Source organism: Dipteris shenzhenensis, chromosome 31, assembly GCF_047967505.1.
Source record: "Dipteris shenzhenensis isolate YYH24624 ecotype China chromosome 31, Dip_SZ_1.0, whole genome shotgun sequence".
Classification (NCBI taxonomy): domain Eukaryota; kingdom Viridiplantae; phylum Streptophyta; class Polypodiopsida; order Gleicheniales; family Dipteridaceae; genus Dipteris; species Dipteris shenzhenensis.
Window position 1 is genome coordinate 13,574,647 of NC_141626.1, and position 21,304 is coordinate 13,595,950.

Here is a 21,304-nt window from a genome sequence, read left to right on the forward strand (position 1 = left end):
ATTAGTTTGCAAAATCTGTTCGTCCTATCCTCCTACCTGTTAAAAATTTTGCTCATTTTCTTCTCAACTCTAGCCTCTTACCTCATCCATCTGGACCATTTCATATCCTCTATCAAAGAGGCCTTCCACATTTAGCATATTCATGATCTTAGGGGGCGATGACATCTCAAGTGCACAGATAGAGGATCCTTCTACACAAACATGGAATCATTGTACACATTGATCTCATTCTTCCAAACAAGTACAAACTACCAATCAAGAAAAAGAGATAGCTTTGTCAGAGAATACGGATCATCTTCCCACGTGTGAGAACCATGACATCAGGATGAGATACCTACAATATGGATGGCATCATGAGGACTGCCATATAAATAGACTATGTGGCTGCCGGCCGTGTGGGGGTATCTAAAGATGGCATGAGATGCCGCATGGGCCCCTTCACGTTGCATGTTGGCATCACAATAGGCTGCCGCATAGGCAGCAAAGATGACCAATGTGAGCGAGATAGTCAAGGAAAGACCCTGACCAAGGCACGGTATGGAGGCTTTACAGCTCCATAAGAGGCCCTAGATCAAGCTAACTAGGGGCTGCATATAGCCACCTAGGATAGGGTTAGGGAAAGGCCAGGTTGGCTTGGAAGAGGTCGGTCCAAGGCCGGAAGCAGCAGGTCCAAGGGGTAGGTCCTAAGGTCATCCCTAGTCTGCATAACCATTACAACCTACTACTGGGTAAAATTCAACCAAAGCACAACACTACCATGTCATCCATAAGTCATGATTCCGTAAAGAAAACCTGCCGCTATTTATGCATTTGTGCTTTGTATCACATGCAAAAAATATATTTAACAAATACAAATTACATAGAAACAAAGCTTTCACTCACTTTGCGGATATCATCAACAGTGAAGACACTCAAAGGTAAACCTGTCCGAGTTTTTATCCCCAGTTTCAACAAATCCTCTACCACAACATAGCCATCCTCTCGCACTGGGAGATTCAATTCTATTGCACGATGCCGCAAAATGCTTGTCCTGCACTCCAACACATTTAAGTCACTACACATTTATGTAAGTGCTAGACTCTTAAAGAAAATGCCTCTAATGAGTAACAACAAAGAACCCAAACGAGTTACTATGACTCAATAAACCTTATTCATGTTTGAACTAGACTCATGTGTACATACTAAATACCATGAGCTTAAATCACATGAAATCAAACAAAAACAAAGGTTACAAACAAGCAAATAGTGTCCAAGGGGAGCTACACTTAGCCTGGTTTCCATCAGTGTGGGGGTGTGGGCTATGGTAACGCAAATAGGGTTCAGGAAAATACTAAATATATTTGTATTTTATATCACGTGGAGTAATACTGGGCTGCTACACAAGGGGCTACATCTCATGTATAAATCATGTTCTCTTGCGTTACAAATCACGTCTACATTTGCTCTTAATTCTCTACCCTTGCTTACCCACATGCACTACCTCTACCACTCTCTTCTCACTTTCATCACTCCCCCTTCACTTTGCATTTGCTCTACTACTAAATCAGCCCATAACAAGCAAAGAGGTCACCAAAAACATTTCTAGCAATGTGTTTTGCAGGTTTCGTTTAGAAACATTTCGAGATTCTCCTTGGGGTTTCGCCTAGACACGCATAAAACTTATGTATATGCAGCCCTCTACCTAGACATCGCGAATTTTTTGAGCCGGCGGGGAGTCCTCCTTGTTGGAGACTCCAACACGAGGACAAGTAAAAGCCAGGTAACACTTCTAGATTTCCATGATGACTCTATCTTGTTACCAGATATTGAAAACATGAGGCCGGGATGTCTCGAGTCTCCGTCACAGATAGACGGGCCGCAGTCACAGCTTATGGACATGCACTACTAGACATGGGCAAGATACATGATCTTATCATTATAACAGCTTGAGTCGTCGGCCCTCCTCAGACAGGTTCATTTTGTTTTCCCCACGAAAGGGGTTCCCACGTAGTTGACTACCTCATGGGATCTCTTGCCTTCACTTCATACATTACTGATTTCTCTGTCTCACCAGTGCCTCCAAGAGCACATCACACTTATCTCTTTTTTAGTATTTCCAACCACTGCCCACATCACACACTATGCCATCATTTACACACATAAAACTTATGTATACGCAGCCCTCTACCCAGACATCACGAATTTTTTGAGCCAACGGGAAGTCCTCCTTGTTGGAGACTCCAACACGAGGACAAGTTAAAGCCAAGTAACACTTCTCGATTTCCATGATGATTCTATCATGTTACCAAATATTGAATACATGAGGCCGAGATGTCTCGAGTCTCCGCAGACAAACGGGCCCCAGTCACAGCTTATGGACATGCACTACTAGACATGGGCAGGATACATGATCTTATCCTTATAATGGCTTGAGTCGTTGGCCCTCCTCGGACGCGTTCATTTTATTTTCCTCACATAAGGGGGTCCCACGTAGTTGACTACCTCATGGGATCTCTTGCCTTCACTTCATACATTACTGATTTCTCCATCTCACCACTGCCTCCAAGAGCACATCACACTTATCTCTTTTTTAGTATTTCCACACCACTACCCATATCACACACTACGCCATCATTTACACACATACACTTTGACCACACACTCAAGCCCACGTGTCACTCGCCTCTCAAACCTACTCAAAGACATAGACCACATCCATGAGACTGCCCTACACTTTAGCATGCCCTGACTATAGCTCCTGTACTTATCATTCCTGACTTAAGAAAACCATTCCTAGTAGCAGCTGATGCCAGTGGTGATTGCCTTGGGGCTTCTCTTACCCAAGATGGTCATGCTGTGGCCTTTGAAAGACGACGGCTAAGAGATGCTGAACTTCATTATGATATCTATGAAAAAGAACTCTTAGCTGTAATTCATGCTCTCAAACTTTGGAAACATTATCTTTTAGGGATAGATTTTCTTGTAAAAACTGATCATGAAAGTCTAAAATATTTTCTAACTCAACCTCTGATCAGAGAGAGACATATGAAATGGTCTACCTTTCTGCAATCATTTCATTGTCATATACAATATACTCCTAGAAAAGAGAATGTAGTGGCTGATGCCCTTTCTCGTAGACCACGGCTTCACCATATTTTAGTTCCCTGTCATGATGAGCTAACAGCCCTCAAAGAATTCTATGAGGGAGATGCTGATTTTGCTCAGCCATGGGCACATTTGAAAGATGGAGGCACCCATCATGCCTACCACATTAGGGATGGCTATTTATTCATGGAGAACAAACTATGTATCACAAAGCAGCTTAGATCTTAAGTGATGGAGGAAAGTCGTAACCCACCCTATGCTGGTCATAGGGGTATTGTGGCCACTTTTTCAGCCATGGATAAATTTTTCTACTCGCTTAACATGAAAAAGGACACTGCTGCCTACATTTCAGCTTGTCTCGCATGTCAAAAAGCTAAGTATGAGAGAGGAAAACCCAAGGGTTTACTTCAGCCCCTACCCATTCCTGAGAGACCATGGGAAAACATCACTATGGACTTCATTACAAGAATTCCCAGGACCAATCAAAATCATGACATGATTTGAGTGATAGTAGATCAATTCAGCAAGCAAGCCCACTTCATTCCTTGCAGAAAGAATCTCAAGGCACATGAAGCTGCCCATTTATTTATTAGACACATCTTTAGACACCACGGCATGCCCAAGTCTATAGTATCAGATAGAGACTCAAAGTTCACTAGTAACTTCTGGTAGGCTTTGTTTGAGAACCTTGGAACTCTTCTAAGTTTCTCCTAAGCTTTTCATCCTCAAACGGATGGCCAAACTGAAGTTACGAATAGTACACTCTTGGATTTTCTGAAATTTTATGTGCATGACCAGCAAACCTTTTGGGAGAAATTCCTTCCTCTTGTGGAGTTTGCTTATAACAACACAATTCATCCCTCCACTGGAAAAGCTCCTTTTGAAATTGTATATGGTAGATCTTTACTAACTCCACTCATGCAAACAAAAGAGAAAATCTTTGCCGCTGATCAATTCGTGGAGGATTATGACTCTGCTTATGCCACGGTTCGAGCAGCCATTCAAAAGGCACAGGAGAAACAAAGAGCAGCTGCAAATAAAAGACGAAGGGCGTTTGCAGTGAAAGAAGGCCAATGGATCTTATTGAAATTTAAGGAAGTCCAGTTAAAAACCAAAGTAGGCAAAAAGCGCATCTACTTCAAGCTATCCTTTCGATATTATGGTCCTTTTCAGGTGTTGCAGGTAATAAATGATGTCTCAGTCCGATTGAGACTTCAGATAGTCCAAGCTGTTAGGAACCCATGGGTGCGATCAGAATTGAATTCTAACAACTTTGAAATTTTAGGGTTTTTGGGAGTGACACATGGCAGCTGACACGTGGTAGACTGCCACATGGAATCTGAGCTGGCAGGTCAGTCCACCTGTCCCACACATGTGGCAGCATGCATGGCAAGTGGCAGGGCATGCAGACCAAGTGTCTGGCCCCAAATCTGGTAGATTAGAGGCAGGTTGTGGGCTGTCCTCTTTGGGACTGCAGCCCACCAAAAATCTGGGACAAGTGTCCACCTTCCACTCTAAGCCTGGGGGGGGGGGGGGCTGAGCCTATAAAAGAAGGCCTCTCCCCTTCATTCCCTACATAAAAAATTCATCACTTTTCTTCTCTCTCCTTTTGGTTGATGCAACAGAACCTCTCCAGCTCCTTGGGTGTAGCCAGCTTCTCCCCAGGCCATTCTCTCACCTCAGCAACACTTTCTCTCTCTACAGCAGCACATTCTCTCTCTACAGTTCCAGCCCCTCCTCTCCAAAAATCTGCCCCCTCTCAGCTCTTCTAAAACAGCAGCAGCATCCTCTCTCCTTCTCCTAGCCTGGAGCAGCCACAGCCCCTTTCTCTCTCCTGCTGCAGTCTTTCTCTCTCTACTGCAAAATTTCTCTCTCTACTGTTCCAACCCATTCCCCTTGCAAAACTCTCCCTTTCTGTGCACCTCTGGAACAGCAGCAGCTCCTCTCTTACATCCCCTCCCTTGGGATCAGCATTAGCACTCTCTCTCTACAGCTATCACTCCATAAAAGCTTTCTCTCTCTAGCCTACAGGCTGTTTTTCTAAGCTGTTCTCATTCCAGCCCCATTTCCACACTCTCCTCACCCAAGGTAGCTTCAGAGGCATCAAGGACTTCATCTACAAAAGGATGAAGTCACGAAGGGAGCCTATATTGTCAAGTTTATCTCATTTACAGCACTATTTCATGTCGTTTCTACTATCTTTCTAGAAACTAGTGCTTGCCTCTAATGTTGGATGTAAGTGGTGGTTGTTGCAGGCTTCTTCCTTGTGGATTGGGCAAGCCAAGAGTTGAAACCTGAGCTTAGAGTCCTCCTTTTTGTTGTCTACCTTGCACATATGCTCTTGAGTCTTGTATCTAGGTCCTAGGTTTTCACTGAGTTCATCAGTTTGAAAGGTGCATTGCACCTTGGTCTTGTATCTCCATTTTCAAGAATAAAGTGAGCCTGGATAAGGGAGAGGGGCCGTCTTGGCCCCTCAATCATATTGCGATTTCCAATGATGTCACTTTGTGTTTAAGCTGTATAAGTGTTAATTCCAGCTTAATTGCAAACTCTTAAGTTCAAGTATATGTGTTTGGCAACTCGCAATCATTTCATTCAAACGCCTCTGCAAAATCCGTTGTCTGAATTGATAGAAAGCATTGATTAGTTTACAGATAACATTCGAAACAATGGGAATAGGGAAGCACTGGAGAAAGGTGATAAGCAATGGAGAAATAGAGTCTTGTATGGAGACATATGGGAGTAATGGAGAAATAGGTGATGAGCAGTGGAGAAATGGATTTATTTAAGGCAAATAGGAGAGAAAATAGGGAAGCCAATGAAAAGTGAGAAAGAACCGATGGGGTAATGGAGAAATGGCATTTTGTATGGAGAGAAGGGTGCTCTTTTATGCTTGCATCTAAGTGTTACCCGATAATTCCTAGTCAAACATGTGACATTTGATCAAACGGCATGTCCAAATAATCATGAGTGGCCTTCAATGAATCAAAGTCAATATGGCCCTTGAGGGTCTTGGCCCTCACTCAGCCTAGCCTAGCCTCTCAAGAGATGGGCACACCCACAAGCAAGGCCCTGACTCTCTTCCTAACCTACCCATGTGACATCAGCAAATGTTGACCTCCAGCCGGGGGGGGGGGGGGGGGCAGCAATGGGAGCAGGAGGAGCAGCTCAATTTCTTGGCCTGTATCATCTCATCTGACCCTCTCCATCTCTAGATCATGCGAATTGGTTCTGATTTTGCAGACTAGCTGATATGTCTTCCCCGAGGTATTTTTGCATTCCGTAGCTGCTCAATGAGTTAATTTCTTGTTTGTAGAACTGCATTTTTGTCCCCAAGTTTCACCATAGTTTCTTAAGCACTTCTGCGTCACTATCTCCCTAATTTCACATGCATCTTTGGTATATCAGCAGCTGTTATACTCCATGATTCCATCCACTTCATTCCTTCTCTATGTCATCCTGTGATTTGGGTAGCTTCCATTGCCTTGTGTGGAATCCTCCTGGCGCCCATCTTTTCAACTTTGCTGAGGTAAGCATGAATTGACATAATGCCTCCCCTTCTAGGGGTATCATACTTGTCTCACCCATAGGATAGGGTAAGGTGTCTATGCCTTAATCCCTACCTCCCCTCTTAGAAAACGTTTATGTAAAGTTTCTATTCTTTCCCGGTAGATCCTACAGAGTCCGGGTGGCCAAGCTGGGCACCCATAAAGGATTATTGTCTGCACAACAATAGTGTATAGAAACATTCTCATTTTCCAATTCCACAGATGTGCCTTCCTGCATATATTTGGGAAGCTGTATAAAGCTTTCAAGCCTCCTAGAATCCTCCTCACCACACATGCATTCCATTAGTACTTATTTTGCAAAATCCAGTCATATATATTTATATGTGTTGACTGTTTCCAAAGGTTCCTCACCACACATGCATTCCATTAGTACTTATTTTGCAAAATCCAGTCATATATATTTATATGTGTTGACTGTTTCCAAAGGTTCTCCTTCAAAGGTGACATCGATGTGTAGGCACCCCCTCCCACACTTGTTGACATCCCCCCCCCGACACCTCTCCGCTCACCTCTGCTCCTGCTCCCCCCCCCCCCCCTTTTTCTGCAGCGGAGAGATGTAGTGAAATGTGTTGCTGAATATTTGCCATGTCAAGAAAAACAAGGTGGGGATCCCACTAAGGCCCTGCCTTTTGGAGTGACATTATAAGTCTAAGAGTAAAGTAGCTCCATAAATATTTCCCATAACTTGTAAAAGGGAAACGATGGGTGTAGATTGGAAGGAAAGGAAAAGAGACAAAGCAAGTGAAGGTGAAGGAATATGGGGAAAGGTCAGAGACAAGCAAGTGAAGGTGAAGGAATATGGGGAAAGGTCGATGAGTGAAAGAGGAGAGAAAAGAGGTGAAAGAGGTGTGTAGTGGATGGACCATTAAATAAAAGCAAGAGTAATATTAAGGTGGTGTCATACAAGAGACAAAGAGAGACTCTATCTTTAGAGAGAAATACCTAAACCATTTAGGATCTCCACACCAAAAGACAGGAACATTTAGGACCGCCACAACCTTAAACGCTAAACACATTAGAAGCTCTTAAACTACTACTAACACACACTTCGAGCTCATACTAACCACAATTTGCATAGTCAAATTGGCCAAATCAACTACTTCAAAACTATGGACCTAAGAACCAAGACATCCCTTAGGACCCTTGTAGGGCCCAAACATTGGACAGCAAACTCCCAAATGGTTTGTTGCAGCCATTACCCATTCCAGAGGGCAAATGGACACACATAGATATGGATTTCATCTCCAGGCTGCCTTCTACAGATGAGGATGGGAAAGCATCTATGTACTAGTGGACAGGCTGACAGAACAAGCCCATTTCACTACCTACCAAGACCCAGTAGTCAGCATCACAGGTTGCTAGTGATTGAGCTCTACAATTTATCGTTCATTTGTGGCAGGAATTATTTACAGCAGAGGGTAAATTTACTCACCCCTAGTACTGCATACCATCCTAAGATTAATGGCCAGTCTCAAAGGGTGAACAAATGGGTACAGAAATACCTAAGCCATTTTTGCCATGACACACAGATGTCGTGGGATAAGATTGATTTTGCCACAACAGCACTAAACATCTCTCTATTGGAATAAGCCCAATCGAGGTAGAAGCAGCATAGAGAGACCACTCGTGGACACTTTTGATGTGACCTCTACCGTTATCCCCTCCCCTACTCTCCACGTTCGTACCTCCCCCTTCTCTCTCTCTCTCTCTCTCTCTCTCTCTCTCTCTCCCCCCCTTCCCCCCCCACATCTCTTCACACCTCTCTCCAACCCCATTCCTTCATCTCCCATTCCCTTTGCACCTTCCTCTCTCTCCCTTCTGCTAGTTCTATCCCTTTCTCTAAATCTTCCCTGTCCCCTTTTCTACAGTGCACAAGCTGCTGATGTAATCCTTACCATCCACATTCCACTGCGGGGACTGCCATTCAGTTGCTGTCCTATTTTCTGATACCTTTGTTATCTTACCAAGACCCCCAGAAAGATGCCCTCCAGATCCGAAGAGATTTTAGTAGTTCCAATGCTTACAAAAAGGGGAGAGAGGGAGAGAGAGGGCAAAAGAGAAAATATGAGGCCAAGATGTAATACATAAGTCTACCAAGATGATAAATGCGATCCTCTTTTGCACGATCCCCTCTGTTGTTTAAACTCTGCGCGTCCCGTGATTTGGAACTGTCTCGAAATCCTTGTCTGGATTCAACCACTTCCCTCTTTCTTTGGTTGTCATAGGCGTTACCCTTTGAGGCTCTTCGTGGTTGTGAAGCCAAGTCATCGTCTTCATCTGCTAGATGATAAATCGTACGCGAGCTCTCCGCATTAACTGGCGAATGTATTCTGCGGTGGTTGAAAGGCACTCTACTTCGGCCAGAAAAGCGGGCTACCTCTTCTGTTTGAACGATGGGAATGGAACCGCTACCAGATTCTTGAACGAGTCCCTGTTGGGCTTTTGGATGAGCATTGGGCGCGGTCAGCTTAGTTCTCCTAATGCTGGCTGCACCCAACTCTGGAAAATCCTCTTGCTGGAAAAGACGATTTGCATTTCCAGTTGTAGGGTCAGTCCCGATTCGTGCAGGATAGGTGCAAGATGAGGGAGTGATTCGGACACCACCCTCTGCATCGTTAGCCAAAGGGCGTGGGCGAGTGGATTGCAGAGCTTGACCACCGAAGGCATTAGCCTCGAATGCGGACTTAGACTGATTATTCCCACCAAAAGACCCTCTGCCGCGGCCAGGACGGGAGGTGGAGGACTGACTCAAGCGGGACGATTGTGTGGAGGGTGCAATCCCGGTGCTTGAGCCAACAGGCTTAGGATTGGAAGCCATTTTGCAAGAGAGAAGGTAAGAACGATGAAAATGAATTGTTCTAGCCGACATAGTTTCAAATGGGAGCACATTGAGCTTGAGTTCCACGAAATCGTATCAATCATGGCTATACAGCCTACAAGACATAGCTTTTGTTTTGGTTTCTCTTAGCTTTTGTTTGGTTTTTCTTATTATGAGAATTGTTCAAGGGCCTTACATGAATGCTATCATAGAAGAATAACTAGTTCTGGCTGGTAGCTAGATTGAGCTAGAATATACTTTAGATGAATTACTTTCCATTCCCCAAAAATTTAGTATTTATCTTTGCTATTGAGAAAACTTTGACACTGGTTCAAGAAGAGCTCAAATTGTCATTTTATGGCACAATTCTTTTGCCCAAAAAGATGATTGAATTTGTAAAATGAATTAAGAAGGTAGGTTTGTGTAGAGTTTAAAAAAATAAAAGATAACTAAGTACTTCATTGAGTAATAGGATAGCATTGTGTAAATTTTGTAAAATTCGTATTTTGCAAATACACAATTTGCATTTTACACATAATCACACATTAGTGTGGAAGAAGAGTTCGCACCCTTCGTCTCAAAAATTTATAAGATCACATAGTATCTTGCATTTAGCACATAACCACACATTTTTGTGGGAATAGTGTTTGCATAGTTTCTTTCCAAAAGTTATAAGACAAAGGAAGGTGCGCTTTCTAAGGCTCATTCAAATTGCATTCAAGACATATAAATTTAAATTTAGTACATAGGAATTTAAATTTAGCACATAAGACTTTCCATGTGCCACATATAAATTTTCATTTCACATACAGCACACTTCCTCTCTTAAATTATAAGACCAAGGAACATCCCTTTCTTTGGGTTCATATAAGTTTGCATTTAGCACATATCATATAGCATGTACTAAAATGTATTTAACGCTTTATATTTCACACATAGAGTTTATAACACCTCTACTTTATGTTGATACCAATTTGAATATAGCATATAGCAATTTGAATGTGGCATATTGTTCGAATATAGCACATAGTAATTAGCTCTTTGTATTTTGCACATAGCACTTTGCAATTTGCACATAATACTTTCATGACCACACATATGTGTGGGGGGAGAGTTGGCATGCTTCCTCTCCAAAAATTATAAGACCAAGAAACGTGCCCTTTCTTGGGTTCATATTAGTTTGTGTTTAGCAGATAGCATTTTGCATATATTTGGTAGCAATTTGAATTTGGGATATAGCACTTTTCATTTAGCAGATAGTAGTTTCAACTTGCACTTAGCACAAAGCAGTTTCAATTTAGCAATTAGCAATTCGAATTTTGCACGTAGCATTTTGTATTTTGCACATAGTACTTTGCATTTATCACATAACCACACGTATAGTGTGGGGGGAGAGTTGGCACACTTTCTCTCCAAAAATTATAAGACCAAGGAACGTGCCCTTCCTTGGGTTCATATCATTTTGCATTTGGCACATAGTTTTTTGGCATATAGGACTTTTCATTTAGCACATAGTACTTTCAACTTGCACTTAGTACAAAGCAGTTTCAATTTAGCACTTAGCAATTTGAATTTTACGCATAGCACTTTGTATTTTGCACATGGTACTTTGCATTTAGCACATAGCCACATGTATAGTGTGGGGGGAGAGTTGGCACACTTTCTCTCCAAAACTTATAAGACCAAGGAACGTGCCCTTCCTTGGGTTCATATCATTTTGCATTTTGCACATAGTATTTTGCATATAGCATGTAGCAATTTGAATTTGGCATATAAAACTTTGCTTTTAGTACATAACACTTTTCATTTAGGTGATAATCTTAAAATATATTATAATAACAAAGACACAAAATAGGATCTTCATAATGAATTAAGGGATTTTATATCGTTCAAGAAATTTCTTGATTAATTACCATGAGGGATTTGTGTTATTTGAATGCTAATATAAGAAGCTGCTTTTTCTTTTCTACTAACTAATGTTTTCATGTTTGTGAAATTAGTTAAATGCTACCATAGAAGTACCTACTGTATTTCTGTTGTTCTAGATCATAGTCCAATGAACACCTTGCAAATTACCAGTTGAATATAGCTATAAAATATATTTGAAGACATTTTACAAAGATAAGAATTCAAAAATGTGATCCTCAGTTTAAATTTTAGAAATAAGATAACGAATTATTGTATTATATAAGTAGATAGCACTATGCATTTTATAAATAGCAATATCCTAAAGTTGAAGACATTTTATAAACATTGGAATGGGAAAAATATAATCTTAATTTTGAATTTTAGAAATGAGACAATTGATTATTGTATTATGTAATTAAATAGCACTTTGCATTTTTTAAATAACCACATGTTTTGTTTTCAAAAAATTAGATTTAGCAGATTGCAAAAGAAAAATGCAATTACAACTAACAATGATAGCACAATGACACAAAAAAACATGAGATAGAAGCATCACAGATAGCCTTAAGTAGACATACATCATCACGACAACTACCCAAGGCTAAGGCAAATTATCATCTCCTATCAACAATCAAACCTTTATGACTCTAAATAGTGATAACAGAGATGAAGGTCATATTTTTTGGCTTGAAGCCTTTTACCTCAACTGACCAAATAGTTGCAAAGCTGTTTATAGTTGGGACAGTGAGTTACCTATCCTGCATTGCTTATAGAAAGCCGGTATGTAAGCTTCTCTCTGCAAGGCTAGGTCACTGTAAAAGCTATACAAGTACTCCTATAGGTTGTAATGTTGGCACTGAAGTAATTGACACTACCCTAAAGCCTAGAAAACTACCCTATACTACCATGTAACTGGAGTAGCTGGTTCACCACAAGAAGAGATCCTTCCTTGCAACGAATGAAGTGAGATTGGTTCAATAATGTCACTAAAGAACTATGACAAGAATGACCATTTCTTGCATTAGCATGATGCCCTCCAGTGTTGAACATTCGTGATACAGAGTAGTATTGCATCTGTGTGACCCGCTTCATTATTGCATTATCATCTTCTGTAACCTATTGTGTATACGAAAAGTAGCTCCAATACTTACATTTGATACATTCAACTCTGTGATCTTGTACTACAGTTCTCCTCTGCCTCTTGGATCCACCCTTAAAACTACCCTTCACTCAATCTCCAACAACAATGCAACACTTCCTCCATCTACATGCAGCCTGTCAACATGCATTAGATCTGGTCATTTCCAGCACAGTTCTAGCCAAATTTGGAGGAGATGTAGGAGTAGAAGCATTATTGGAGGCTGCCACACTTTTCATACATAATCATAAGAGCTACTCCCACATCAACATATTGAGCCAGTTCAAGATCCAAAATGCAGGCATTGGCACTCGTTGACCTTCAACTAATGCTCCACAACCCATGCATGCATTGATAACACAAACAAAGGTCACATTGTTTAGCTTTATTCCTTCCTGATGCATTCGGCCAAATAATTGAAAAGCTTTCTCTCCTAGCCAACGCTGACCATAGGCTGCTATCAGAGTAGTCCATGTAACTACATCTTGCTTGGGTATTTTGTCAAAAACCTCCCTTGCATGGTCTAAACATCAACATTTTCCATACATACCGACAAGAGCGTTTCCCATGAGAATATCTAGCTTGATGCCTTTCTTTGAGATCTACAAATGCAACCACTTGCCTTGAGGTAACAAAGCCTCACTTGCACATGCCTCCAGAACTGCAATGAGAGTCACCTTATCTAAATATTTGCATATTAAAATACAGCTAGATAGCCTCTCAGACCTTGTCATGGAAGGCATAATCTAAAATCATAGCAGTCCAAGCTACCACATCCCATTTTTTCATTCTCTCAAAAGTCCTTTGTGCATCCTCAAGGACTCCACATTTCCCATACATATGGATCAAAGCATTTCCCACCACAATATCTAGGTCAAATCCGCTCTTAAGAATGAATTCATGGACCCACCTACCTTACTCTTGGCATACATACTGAGAAGGGAAATACCCGCAAAAACATCTACCTTGAACCTAGCCTTGTGGATGTGAGCATGCAACCATTTGCCATGTTCTAAAGCTACTTGACTGGCAAATGCAGTAAGAGTATAAGCGAATGTAACTTGTTTGGCATCGTTCCTTGTACTTTCATTCTTTGAGAAGTCGATTCTCTTTTTGGGCATGCACTCTAATGACGAAGCTCCACAAAGAAACACGATGCTCATCCAAAGTGATAAACACCACCAAGGCCCCACATTTGCCCCACATTCGTACGAATAGGGATTCCAAAATAGTATTTTGCTTGAGGCCACTATCAATAATTTGTCTATGGACACGCTTACCTTCTGACAAGGCCTTTTCATCCTTACATGAGCACAATAAGAAGCACACAAGCCAGGATCCATTTCCATGCATGGATGTTGCTCTCTCCTTCTTGGTGTTGACTTCTTCACTTTCAAATCGAATTTATGTGATCTGGACATGTAGCGGCCTGCCTTCTTGAATGGATCCTATGTACAAGGAGAGAGAAATCTTGCATGTGGGCATCTGCATAGATGTTAGACATCAAGACATAAGCTACAACATCCTTTTGATCCAATTGCATTGCATGTTCAAAGGCTTGTCTTTAAAGTTCCACATGACCCATTTTTTACAAGCCCCCAGCACATTATGTTACACCACAAGATTAGGAGGGAAAGGCTTCTTCTTAACCATAGCTACCACATCATATGGAGACACACTCTCAAGTTGCATCTATTTGATCAAGCTTCCTCGCGGAGCCCCTCATCAACATATCCTACAATTAATGCAAGCCATGAGATCTATGGCTTTCCAAACCCTCTCTGACAATGCATGTATTTCTCGGTTGTTGTCTATAGCTCCTATGCTGCCACAAGCTTTCAAGCTACAAAGAAATGCGATCATAGTTGAAGACACACCACCAAGCTGCATCTATTTGAAACACTCCAGTGCTTCCTCATCACCAAGACCATGCTTGGTATAACCAGCCATTGGTGCAGTCCACAAGACATCTAAAACTAAAAGCCTATCAAACAGGTCCATGCTTTTGCAAGAAACCACAATTGTCATACATATGTACCAAGGCACTGCCAACAAAAAGATCTGTTTTACTGACTCCTTTTTGGTAATCTCAACGTGTATTCTTGGCCTTTGTCTATTGCTCCTATGCTACCATAAGCTTTCAAGCTACAAACAAATGTGACAGCAGTTGGAGACACATCCTCCTATTGCATATGTTGTATGCAAAAAGGCATTTGCATTCACCCCATCTAGAACAATTCTATTCTCTGCCTTCCACTTTAGATAGTCCTGTCACGAGAATATGGTAAAGCCCCAGCCATTTTGTCCAATAGTGCATCATTAGCAGTCTCTATCAGCATAATCAAAGCTGCAATGCTTGCATAAAGAATATGGCACTCTACAGCATTGTCTTGGAATTACCCACCATTTTTTGCTAATGATGATCTTTTGACGACCTGAAAACTTTAACTTATCCCTCCGCATGGCCTCTTTTGCCTGAGCTGCATGACCATCTCTGCAAGAGCCTGAAAACAAAACTTGAAGTGGTTGGCTCTTGGAAAAACTCATCCAACTCTCGATCATTGTATGTTTTATCTCCATTTATGGGAGACCAACTACTATCTATGACAATGATGTTTTTAAGCCACATAACCGGTGTATTGATGCAAGCTGTGGATTTGAGTCCTCCGTCACCAATATCTCTCATTGAAAAAGTAGGTGGGGAGCAGTGGCTCCAAAAAACGGAGCATGGCTGAGTTAGTTCTAGGATTTGAGGTGGAAATGTTGCATGATTTTTTGAGAAGTAGATGATTTCCACAGAAACTAACACCAAACTGATTGATTGATCTTTGGCAAATTATTGTAGATCTCCTTTGACAGACCATATCTCAGCATCATCTAGACCCCAGGTGGTGAAATGGATACCCTTCTCCTCCCATAAAACTTCACAAGCCTGCAAGAAGATGATGCCTTCCAATTAATGTTCAACGATGAGGGCAAGGAGGAATAGCCATGGAATGGCACTGAAATTGGTGAAGTTGAGAGAGGAGAGGGGTTCCCATGGAGACAAAGTGAGTGGAGCGGGAAAGAATTGAGAGCAAGCAACAAAAGATGTGGGGATGTGAGCTGAGAGAGATGGTAGAGATCGATGGTTGAAGAGAGAAAGACGAAGATGAGGATGAAACAAAATCTACAAAACTTTAACAAATCCTCTACCAAAGTTTGCAATCTATACAATAATGAATGGGCTTACCAAATACATGATCGTTTAGAACTTGTCGGTCAATCTTTAGTGTGCTTTCGCTTCTTATTTTCTGGCAGCCGAATGAAATTGTAGGACCATGCTCCTGCAAGAGCACCCAGAATCGGGGCGACTACGTACAACCATAGACCTTATTGGATTCATAGATGCTCCAGAGATTGGCCTGAATCCGTGGCAGAACGCATTAGGTTATATCTTCGAGCTGGGATCTAAGAGCTAGTGATTCTGAGTATGAATCCATAGAGTTCAAAGACACGAAGAGAGATTGGGACTTACCCAGCAAAGATTGCATTAAGCTAGACTGTGGCACCGATTGCCAAACCAAAAAATTCTCCAATTTACATATCGCAATGCCTCTTCCATCGCTCTTCTCTATCTCCTTGGAGTCCTTTTCTTTCCGTTTCATATGTTTCTTTAAAAAGGCGTCTGCTGCCTTTTCAAGCTCTCTTTCCTTCGCCTCTGCATTCCATTCCTTCAACTTCTTTTCTGTATTCACCTAGCAGAGTTTGCATACGGAAGTCTGATGGAGCATGGCTAGCATTGAAGGATGAAGTGCTGTTGGGCTACCTATTTGGCACTATAGGTCATGGCTCTCTACTAATAGTAACTCTCGGCTCTCCATAGTGCACTTCATCTTGTTCCACAAACCAACCAATTAGCATCTGAGTGGCTCCTACGGCTTTAACTATACTATTCCAATGGACTGCGCCCCTTCAACGGATAACAACGATCAAACTTCAGGTGGCCACGGTGCCTCTACAGACCATCTACCTTCTAGAATGCTAGATGAGCCAGCCCATGATGATGTGTTGCTAGCGTGGATTAGTTGAAGCTTCTGGTTGACAAAGAGACCCAGCTCACCTATCCCCACCGCATCACCGTTGTTTGCAAGCTTCAAAGCTTCCATTTCTTTTTTTCTACTAAGTTCCAGCCTTAGGCCACATGGTAGATAGCATCTAACTAGGGTTAGGTGAAGTTAACTCGTGGTTCAGAGGCTTGGTCAGTTTCTTGCCATGTGGTAGATAGATTCTAACCTTGGTTAGCATAGTGGTTAAGTTTAGCTAACCTTGAGTTCAAAGAGTTTGGTTAGGTTACACAAGGTTTGGTTCAGTTATAGGTTGGTTGAGTTTCAGTTTGGCCAAAGTTGTGCCACATCACCAAGTGCCACCTAAGCACATAGCTTCTTGCTAAGCGCAGTGTGAGTGCAGAGCATGTGAATCCCTCTGCCACATCATCAAGGCCCCCTCTTCTTCACAGAAACTTTGACAAGCTATAACTTCCAATCCAGGAAGAATTTATATGCGCTCCAAAAAGAAAAAGTGCCCTACGCACCTGTCAAGTCAAAATTATTGTTAGCAATTAGACACTGCCATTGAAGCAAAATGAAGCTCATGGTAAGACCTTTGCAGCAAATGCTAAAGCAACACATGAACGCAAAAATCATGCCAAAAGCACAAGTGTGTGAGATGACCATAATACAAAACCTGGCATCCACACATAAAGCATTAAGACACATGGAAGAACAAAGCATCATGCATCAAGCTACATCAAGAAAAGAAGACAATGACATCGACAACATGTATTGAGAAGCAACAACCTTGCCACCTTTAGCCCACACATTTGTAAATCAAGCCTGACCACCTGAGAGTAGCTATGAAAGCACCCAGGGGAGGTATTGACATGTAAAAGCCACGCTTGACCACCTTATGTAGCAAGGTATGCACTAAGGGGAGGTGATGGAATGTAAACTCACATCCGACCACCTTGCGGTAGCCAATGGATCATGGCACCAAGGGGAGGTGTTGAGATATGGTGCCATGAGCACATATTAGAGGCTAAGGTATGGTATAGAAAAGAATTAAAGTAGCCACCCTAGGATGTGGACTACATGATGTGGAGATGTGGATCAAGGATATTCACAAGAAGAGATGTGGATCAAAAAATCCCACAAGTGTTGACTATTCCAAGGGCACTCTCTATATAAGAGGCCTATCATGTATTGTTGAGTACAAGAGAGAAATGCAAATACACTCAAGATTCTGTTTATGAGTCCAAGCTAATCTATCTTGGAACCTAATTGACTTGAGGTACATGTCATGAGCACTCTCTTCATCATGTTTCCACATAGGTTCCATCCACCTTAGAGCGCACCATAGATCCTGAGGCATGCATGTTTTATTAGGCATTGTAGGAGGACACTTCCAAGGGGAAGACACAGCAAGAAAAGTCCTCCTCGTAGGCTACTAGTGGCCAACACTTTGGGCAGATGCCTATAAATATGTCAAAGGTTGTGATGTATGCCAATGGACCACTAAATGCCAGCACAAAGACTTCAATCCCCTAACAACAATTGTTGCACAAAAACCATTTGAAAAATGGGGGATTGACTATGTGGGTCCCATCCATCCAGCAACAAAGGGAACATAGGCATGCTACATCATTATGGCCATTGATTACTTTACCAAATGGACTGAAGCTAAAGCAGTAAGAAAGGCAGATGCCAGAAGCATAACAAGATTCTTATACGAGAATGTGATCGTTCGATTCAAATGCCCCATTGAAATTGTGTCGAATAGATGCACACATTTTGTCAATGAGGTAATCCAAGAACTCTTGTCTGGCTTATGGTAATCCATAAAAAGGCACTACCCCCAAGGGAATGGCCAGGCCGAATCCACCAAAAAAATATTATGCATTATCCTCACCGAGGTAGTTTTACACCAAGTTGTTTTTTTTGCCAAAATATTAAAAGGACACTTTTATGTCCTGTTATGCTACCAAACTAGTGATAAAGTCCCTTTATTAGGATGTTCTTAGAAAGCTTGATGTCGATGCAAATGAAGAGAGCATTATAAGGAGGTTAACCAAGCACAAGAGGTATTTGGAAACTCAAGTCAAACCCATAGAGTAATAAGCAATACCTCAATATGGGAAAGAGGGAGTACAAATAAGCACCCCTCTACCCCCCTCTTCCCCTTGCCCCACCGCCCCCGGCGCTGGCTTTGTCAAATCCTACACACCCACATTTTGTAAACCAAACAACAATTGAAAGGAAAACATGAGTACACGACCCTAAACATGCGTTCTGATTGGTCACAAAAACTAAATGCAACCTTATGGGCATAGCGAACCACACTCAAGGTCAGTACATGGAATACACCTTTTCAATTGGTGTATGGCCTTGAAGCTGTGGTCCCACTAGAATCTGTAATACCAAGCCTATGCATAGTAGTACAAGAACGCATGGGAGATCATGCATCCTTGAAAGAAAGACTCTATCGATTGGAGAAGCATACAGAGACAAGACTAGTCGCCTACCATGCCATGACAACAGAAAAATGCAGAAGAAAGGCATGGTTTGATAGAAATATTAAAGCCAAAGACATCAAGGAAGGTGACCTAGTCTTGTTATATAATGTCAAAGTACACAAGGGAAAACTCAAGTATCTAGGTCAAGGACCCTAGTGACTCAAGAAAGATGAATCCCATTGGAGTTGTACTGCTAGAAACATTGGATGGAGTCCAATTCAAAACAACCATAAATGGGAGCCGACTGAAGCACTACTACTTCAACACGCAAGCCATCCCCGACAAAAATGAAGATTTGGGAAACCAAAGTCTTTCTTAGTTAGGATAAGATTGTATCACGAGCACTCACTTGCATATGTACATCTTCGCACATATAGGTAGCATCAACCGATTTCAACATAGGGCTCAGAAGTGATGCTTGAGTCCTAGCTGCCCTATGAAATCTCAGCAACAAAAAAAAAGAGCATATAGTTAGTCCCTACCTAGCTACTAGGTCACGTGCACTCACACACTTTTTCTTAGACAGATAGTCGATTGCATGAATAATTGTGCCACACACTTTTATTCCACACTCTCAAAGCATGTATAAAAATAAGATCTCTCACAAACATACACAAATGTCATACATGCACACCAATTAGTCTATTGATCAATGGTACACCATATAAACATGGATGCAAGTTCAGAAACAATGCCATCACTAAAGAGGATGTGCTGAAAGAGCCCACCGCCTCAACCACGAGATCCCTCCAGAGTTTGCAACCATCTACCTCCTCTCAACCACATGACCATAGGCATTTGTGGTTCAAAGTGATAGCTCTAAAGAGGATTTTGTGCATGACATGGAAACCCAAGAAGAACAAATGCCACCCCAGTCACCACCAGCCTACATAACCATTGACGGGGCCTAATCATTGGAGCTTGTGTGGCCACCTACATCGACTTATGCTCTTTCCAATGCAACAACATCTTTCTTAGAGAAAAGGTGTCTGGGTAGTTTATATGAGAGCCTAAAATCCTTGGAGGACAGTCCTACAATGACAACGTACATCAGGGACTTTCTCCATTCTTACCACTCTAGCAATGCACAAGTTGGAAAGTACGGCACCATCATTATACATCAGAGCCCACTCAACATTATCCTCGATAGTACAATCATTCAAAGGGCCTTCTCACTCCCAATACAAGGTGCCAAATATCCTACAAGGCCTGCCGATGCTGAATTTCTCAAAGTATAGCCTCTCCTTGCTAAGGGCACAATGTTCCATAGGGGCGGCATATTACTTCGCACCATCATTAACCCTCGCCTCAAGGAAGCAGCACACTTCCTATCCACAATCTTGGGGGTTAAGTATGGCAAGAATCGATCCCTTCCACTCCGCACATTTTTTTTGCTGAGTAGGAAGCTAAAGCAAGAGTGGATCCAACACTTAGTCATCTTCTTCACAAAAAAACTAAATGGTTCATCGGGCCAAAAATGTAAAATTCCACACTTATTGGCTGTAATCATCAGTAAAGAGCTACAAAAGTGAGAAATGACTCTACCCTAGTCACCGAAGCCCACTGAGGAGTTGGACATTCCCTTCTCACCAACATGGGAGCCGTCACCAACTTCTCCTACTATCACATTGGCAAATGCAGATACCTAAGAAGAAAAGCCTATTCTAGAAATCGGAATTGCCCCATGAGATGCTAGAGCTCAGTGCACAACTACAACCAATATATCTCCAATAACAGCAACAGCTAGAGCTTGAGGCAAGATCAAGGCCAAATCCTATCACCCATCGACGCCATGCCAGTCCATGAGCCACAAGGGGAGCTAATGCTAGATCAACAATATGACTACTACACCCAAGTGATTGAAATACCATTGGAACAACCCCCAACAAGTACTACAAAAACATCAAGATGGCTACATGGGCACCAATTGTATCAGAAGTATCGCCAGTCCTCATCATTGTTTGTCATTCTCCATCATCAAGCTAGCCACATGCTCCAAATGTCAGAACTATTCACTAGCTTGGCCAAGGAGGAACATGCACGAGAATTCGAAAGATAGACTGCAGATAGCAAGCGAAGTCCAATTGCAGGAAATTGCCATAGAGGTCTGAGCACTTTGGGTGCAAATAGATGAGAAGGAGGTTGAAGAAGTGTGCATGAATCAAGCTCTCCAAGCTCAAGAGAAGGCAGTGAGGGATGTGACCTCCAACCTCCACTAAAGCCAAATACAGTTGACA

General features: G+C 42.0%; 1 protein-coding gene across 2 annotated transcripts in view; it reads right to left on the minus strand.

Moving 5' to 3' along the window:
• The window catches only part of LOC147881060 (uncharacterized), a 75,729-nt gene extending 66,114 nt beyond the window's left edge, over window positions 1-9,615 (minus strand). For both annotated transcript variants that reach the window (XM_087369999.1, XM_087369997.1), the window contains exons 1-2: window positions 8,738-9,615; window positions 883-1,030 (exon numbers count right to left, since the gene is read on the minus strand). In XM_087369999.1, coding sequence (XP_087226125.1) covers window positions 883-1,030; window positions 8,738-9,522 — 933 coding nt within the window. In that variant the 5' untranslated portion in view covers window positions 9,523-9,615. The remainder of the gene's footprint in view (window positions 1-882; window positions 1,031-8,737) is intronic.
• Window positions 9,616-21,304: the final 11,689 nt, after the last annotated feature.